General features: G+C 37.2%; 1 protein-coding gene across 1 annotated transcript; it reads left to right on the forward strand.

Moving 5' to 3' along the window:
• The first annotated feature begins 573 nt into the window (after window positions 1-573).
• Window positions 574-5,822, forward strand: LOC130943576 (phosphatidylinositol 4-phosphate 5-kinase 1-like). The gene is made up of 9 exons (XM_057871505.1): window positions 574-1,493; window positions 1,673-2,237; window positions 2,365-2,529; window positions 2,673-2,838; window positions 2,991-3,101; window positions 3,195-3,388; window positions 3,484-3,614; window positions 3,700-3,757; window positions 4,784-5,822. The coding sequence occupies exons 1-9, from the start codon at window positions 956-958 to the stop codon at window positions 5,097-5,099; spliced, it is 2,244 nt and encodes a 747-aa protein (XP_057727488.1). The 5' UTR covers window positions 574-955; the 3' UTR covers window positions 5,100-5,822.
• The last annotated feature ends 1,203 nt before the right edge of the window (window positions 5,823-7,025 follow it).

Raw genomic sequence — 7,025 nt, forward strand, 5'->3', positions numbered from 1 at the left:
AGACCACTAAAAACTATAACGAAATTCCGGTACCGACTATTACTCACTCTCTTCAACATATCATTTTCCATGCTTTGACAGAGATTGTTTTGAAACTCGATGAACGTCAAGGTGTTTGAAACCACAAACGAAAAACAGATTCTTACACGCAAAACTCACTCTCTCATGAGTATTTCGTATAATCTCACTATTATGATACACTACTAAATTTACGGTACCCTCCATCATACTAGAAACACACTCAAATAACTCTCCTCTTTGCAATAAAATGATACCGAGTTTTGACTTATATAAAAAGAACACGCAGACCACGTGTCACGTATTGTATCGCCAACAAATTAGAGTGCGACACGTAGACATCACGCTCCCAAGTTAGCACACCCTCCACGTGTTGAAACTGTCCAACTTACGTTGACCGATATGCAAATACACTAAATACACACATTTTTCATTAAAAACACCAATAATATTTCGATATTATAAAAATGAGCCTAATAGTTTGAGAATATTTGTTTATTTACTCCAGAATTAAACTAATGCAAATTATGTGTCGTTGATTTTAATCGTCACTGTGACTCTAGTCTAAGAGCGTCACTGGCTTATGTTTGGTAGAGAAAAATAAAATGGCAGTAATAGCAAGTGGTGGTGCTCTCTGCTTTTCTTTTTCCCTCCTCTTCTAAATGAAAACAGCAATGTTCCCTACGCATTATTTCTCATTTCCCTAAGCTCTGTTTTTCTCTCTCTCTCTCCAAAACAACAAATTAAAAGAAGAGAAAACAACGCCATCATTGCTTCATACACACACTCCACTCAAGACAAAATACCGCCGGAAAATGTTGCCGCCGATCTGTTCCCCGGCGATCCTACTCCAACGCCGGTGAACACTCCAAAAAAAAAAAAAAAAAAAACAGAGAAAGGGGAAAAAAGTCTGAGGCTCAAAAAGGAATAAAGTAAAATGCAGGAAACACTTCTCACTGTGTCTGAACAGCTTCACACTACAAAGAAGAAGAAATCAGACGAAGAAGATAATGAAGAAGGAGATGACGTCATCGAGCTCGTGGTGCTTCCTCCGCCGTGCCGGCCGCCGCGAGCACCTCCAGGGTCACGGCGTGTAACACCGGCCGTCACCTTCAGTGACTCAGGTTTGAGTTCTATAGTCAGATCGCTACCGAACGGTGACCTCTACGCTGGAACCCTAACTGGGAACGTCCCCGACGGCGCCGGAAAATATCTCTGGTCAGACGGTTGCATTTACGAAGGGGAGTGGTGCGACGGAAAAGCCTCCGGCAAGGGTAGGTTCTCGTGGCCGTCGGGAGCAACCTACGAAGGTGAGTTCTCCGACGGAAAAATGCACGGCACTGGAACATTCGTCGGAGCTGACGGGGACACGTATAAAGGATCATGGCTCTCCGACAAGAAACACGGCTTCGGCGAGAAACGCTACGCTAATGGTGATGTCTATGAAGGTTCATGGACGCACAATTTGCAAGAAGGTGAGGACAAAGAAGCTCACCTAGTTCATTTTTTTCTCACAAATGCGTCTTTATGTTATTTACTGCTATCTTGAGTTCGAAAGTTTCTTAAATCTGTGACTGATTTTCCATCAAATTTTTGTATACAAGTAATGTATTGAATCATATTGATTACTGGTATATGTATTTGTGCAATGTAGGTGAGGGAAAGTATGTATGGAGGAATGGGAACGAGTACATTGGAGAGTGGAAGAACGGGGCAATTTGCGGGAAGGGTGTTTTGGTTTGGAAGAATGGGAACAGATATGAAGGGTTTTGGGAGAATGGTATTCCTAAAGGGAAAGGTGTGTTTACCTGGCGTGATGGGAGCACGTGCTCTGGAAATTGGGGGAAGGAGTTTGTGAGCGATGAAGAGAGGTGTAGGAGTAGGAGGAGGAGTGTGGAGATGGTAGTCAAGAAGAGGGTCTCTGTTGATGGTGGTCTTGGTGGGAGGAGTGTGAGTTTTCCAAGGATTTGCATTTGGGAGCTTGATGGTGAAGCTGGGGATATAACCTGTGATATTGTGGATAATGTGGAGGCTTCTATGTTCTATAAAGACTGGAGTGAGTTTGAGAGTGGTGGCAGCAATGGCAGTGGCGATGATGGTGGTTGGAACTTGCAGAGGAGTCCTTGTTTAGTTGATGGGGATGTGAAGAAACCTGGTTACACTGTGTCTAAAGGGCATAGGAGTTATGATTTGATGCTTAACCTTCAATTGGGTATAAGGTATTGTCTTATCTTCTTTGCCGTTGCAATAATACAGTTTTTGTTAATTGTTGATTAGTTCATTTTGGGAATGGTTGTGGATTTCTGTGTTTTGAGGAACTGTTTCTGTTTCTTTTTGTTGTTATAGGTACTCTGTTGGGAAGCATGCTTCAGTACGGCGAGAGCTTAGGCCGGGAGATTTTGATCCTAAGGAGAAGTTCTGGACAAGATTTCCACTAGAAGGGTCTAAGTTCACGCCCTCGCATCAATCCGTAGACTTCAGGTGGAAAGATTACTGCCCCATGGTGTTCAGGTGTCAATATATTTTTATGGCTATGTCAATTTTCTTCTGTTGACTGATTTTGTTGTAATTTCTAGGCAAAGAAAATCTTGTATATAGTGTACTAATTATGTCTATGTCTTGGTGGGTGCTTTTTTGTCTTATTGGATATTTAGACATCTAAGGGAATTATTCGCCATAGATCCTGCGGATTACATGCTTGCTATTTGCGGCAATGACACACTTAGAGAGATGTCTTCCCCTGGAAAAAGTGGAAGCTTGTTTTACCTCACTCAAGATGACCGGTTTATGATCAAGACCTTGAAGAAGGCTGAAGTCAAGGTTAGTGGCCACTTGCTATACAATTTTTATGCATTAAATGTGATATGAAAAACTACAAAAACCTATGTTGTATAAGGTGACATTTCACTTTCAGCTTTTGGTAACAATGTTATTTTCTCTTCATTGTAATAGTTACTTTGTGTCTCTCTTAGGTACTCATCAGGATGCTTCCAAGTTACTATCAACATGTTTGCCAGTACAAGAACTCCCTGGTCACGAAATTTCTTGGTGTTCATTGCGTCAAACCTGTTGGAGGTCAGAAGGTATGATTTCAAATTGAATTTTGCTGTAAACTGAGATATACTATCCAAATGCTTGACACAAGATAATGAACATATGGTATTTTGAAAAATCAGACTCGCTTTATTATAATGGGCAATGTATTTTGTTCGGAGTATCGGATTCATAAGCGGTTTGATCTCAAAGGATCTTCTCATGGTCGTACTACGGATAAACCCGAGGAGGAGATTGATGAGACAACCACTCTCAAAGACCTTGATCTTAACTTTGTCTTTCGCTTGGAACAATCTTGGTTTCAAGAGCTTATATGGTACAGAGTCTGCAGCCAAGTTGCATGATGCTTTTTACTTTCAACATTTCTTTTATGATGTTCTTAGTGTTGTTCTTTTGATAACTTCTGCTCAGCCAACTTGATAGAGACTGTGAGTTCCTGGAAGCAGAGGGGATTATGGATTATAGTCTTCTAATTGGTCTTCATTTCCGTGACGATTACTCAGTTGAGGAAATGAAGAGTTCAAAAGATGAGTTATGTTCAGGTACAAGCTTTGTTTTTCCTTTTCATATGAATTTATTATTAGATCATGACGAGATAAATAATCTGTGGAATTATGGATTTGGCAGGCAAGAGAGACATGCAAAATGATGAGGTGCAGGATATGAAATGGGTTCCCATAGGCCGGTATGCCATTTCCTCTTAATAATTCTTAACACTTCTGTATCTGACTGCCCTAGTAAGAGTATAAAATAAATTGTGATGAATTTTGAAAAGGGAACTATTTATGATAGTTTTGCTTGCATTTTTCAAAAGATTGTGCATAGAAATCTGGATACAGTTATGTTAGTATGAGGCTTAAGCCACTACCTAAACTACAACCTGGCATTTCCAGTAGAAATGAATTCAATTAAGGGGATTTGGATTTGCGTAGAGATGGACCATCTTTAGTTAATATTTTCTGACCCGGCATTTCTGGCAGAAATCAATTCAATTAAGGGAACTTGGATTTGTGCAGACATGTACCAGCCTTAGTTGCTACATCGTTATTATTAATAGATTTAGAGGTGATATGTCATTTTTGTCTCTATTGACCCATCAGTGGCCATTGCTTTCAGTTCTTTGCATGTGCCCTGTCCTTGAACTTTATTAGTGTGTCTGGACCAGGGCATAAAACAAACAAGCAAATTGCATGCGTCTAAAATAAATATCGTTATGACACATGTGTATACAATTGGAAGTGCATCATTTTTGCATTCTACAATCCCTTTCATCCGCGATTTAGTAGTGGTCGAATTGGGGATCTCCTTTCATAAATTTGATTCTGTTTATTCAGATGGGCCGGAAAATGACTTGAGGCTGTTCTATTGACAAAAAATGCTTGTGGGGTCATTTTAATCAGTATTTTGGGGAAAACCTTCCTTTTCGAGCCAGTTGTTAAGTTGACAGTGATATTAATGGAGCAGTGGTGTTTGTTAGGAACTTAGGATTAGAATCTTAGTTGTTAACATGTAGTTTTCGTATTATTTTACAAAATATAGTTCCATCTTACAAGTAATGCACTTTGTTATGTAGTCTAGTCAAAAAAGGAAATCAATAATAACAAAATCAACCTATTAATTTTAGTAATCTTCTTTCAATTTTGCTTTCTTCCTAATGTATATGTTTGCATCCTGATTTTTGCATAATATATTGCAACTCTCTATATTCCAGGGGACCTCTAATCCGGCTAGGAACGAACACACCTGCGAGAGCTGAGAGAGTATGTAAAGCTAGATTGGATCAGCTTCAGCACACAGGTAGTGGAAGCATTAATCCTACCCCTCCAGTGAGCAGTGGCGAGATATCTGATGTAATTCTCTACTTTGGTATCATTGACATTCTCCAAGATTACGATATCACCAAAAAGCTAGAGCATGCATACAAGTCACTACAAGTGGATTCTTCCTCTATCTCGGCCGTTGATCCAAAGCTATACTCTAAAAGGTTTAGGGATTTCATACACAGAATCTTTGTAGAGGACAAATGACATGCTCAAAGAGAAAGACGGTCGGAATCAAACCGGCCACCGGGGACCAACTTTGGCAAAGTGACACTTTAGCACTAAATATGGATATGGAGCAAATATGGATGTGATTTAAAGTTCAATCGTAGATGCTGGTGTTACTAACATTAAAGTCCAAACATTGGAAAAAGGTGGCCTTGCTTGTTGATGGCTAAATTTTTTTCAGCCATTGCAAATTGGATATGGTGGAATATGCAAGGTGCTTAATTTATTTTATTATATTGAGGGGTAGAGGTTGTCACAGATAGTTTGTAGATGTAATGCAATCATCATCATCACAAGGCATGTGATGAGATATTCTTTTCTTTTCTTTTTATTTTTGTACCACTTTTGTGTGGATGATTATGGGTTTTAGAGAAGGGTGTATAGGGAATAGAAAAAGAAAAATGCATATTCATATGCGTATATATTTGCTGAAGAAGGAAGGGAATCAAAATTTGACTAGGGTGGTGGTGGGGGTTTATAACTGTATATACAGTCAAAGATGGATGATATTATTATTAGAGAATTGAATGAACATACATTTTTTTTTGGGTTGGAGAGATAAAAAAAGATGGTTTTGCCTGTTGAACAAGAAAGAAAGCTCCTACAGAGAGGTCCCCATGTCACATCTTTCTCTTACTTTCTCTGTGGTATGCATTCAAATTGGGGTGTTTTTTTTTTCACTTTTTCAGAGAGAGAGAGAGGAGAGAGACAGAGAGAGCATAAAAAGAAGATAAAAGTAGAAGAAAGAAAGAGTTGTGTCTTGTGTGTTTCCCTTGATTCATGTTCTTTCTTTGTCACACTCTGTAATTCCAATTTTTTTTTAAAAAGTAGAATAAAAATAATAATGAAGAGTGAAGGGTGTGTCCTTTTGTTGCTTCTTTTGAACAATACCAAGTAGCAAATAAGTAATAACACGAACGATATAAATTATAGGTAGGTTAATGTGAGAAGAGAAATACCAAATAGCAATAACTATGCATGTGAAACTTGACTGGTAGCTGATAGCTATCCATGCATGTTGTGCTGCAGCAATTTAATACCGAGAACGAAAAAATGATGGCACTTGTGACACAAAAGATAAGCCTCTAGTGATCTTCTTCACTCTCGTGACAGATTATACACAGCTTAACGCAAAAATAAATAATAATAATAATAATAATAATAATAATAATAATAATAATAATAATAAATAAATAAATAAATAAATAAATAAATAAATAAGGTTCTAGAATTCTATAGTTCTGGGTTTAGGTTATTGAAATTTGATTGAAAATTTTTGTATAAATAAATGTTTGATTACAAAATTATAAATTATAAAAAGAATAATTGAAGATTAATTGAAATTATAAAAATTTACAGAATAATCAAACTGATAAAAATTTTAATCTGTTTATAATTAAAGATGCACAATTATCTAATAACTACTCAGTAAAATTTTAATCCAAAGTTTTAATATCATAATTAATTATATGTTTATTATTTTTATTAATATATTAATTAATTTCTATTAATACACTAGCATCATCATGTGCATCAATAGTTAAACAAAACAATGGACAAAATTAGTGATGCTGATAACACATGTCAGAAGAAGAAAAGGAATAGTGGGATTTTTCAATGTTGGGCGATCCATCACTGCTGTGCCTGCTCTTAACCTGAATTGTCTCAGCTCTTGTTTGTTTGTATGAATCTGATGCTGTCTCTAAAAACATTTTAATTTGATTGATATATTATGTTTGGTCAAGCAAAATCAACTTCCTTTTCTCACTTTTTCTGCTTCGTTTCACTGAAACACTAATTGTAATTCTAGTACTGAGCTATTCTTTTAGGTCATTAATCAATCTAGGCTGTTTTTTTTTTTATATGGAAATTGTTGGGTTATTTATCCATTATAGAGAAGTGGTG

Source organism: Arachis stenosperma, chromosome 8 (assembly GCF_014773155.1).
Source record: "Arachis stenosperma cultivar V10309 chromosome 8, arast.V10309.gnm1.PFL2, whole genome shotgun sequence".
NCBI classification, from domain to species: Eukaryota; Viridiplantae; Streptophyta; class Magnoliopsida; order Fabales; family Fabaceae; genus Arachis; species Arachis stenosperma.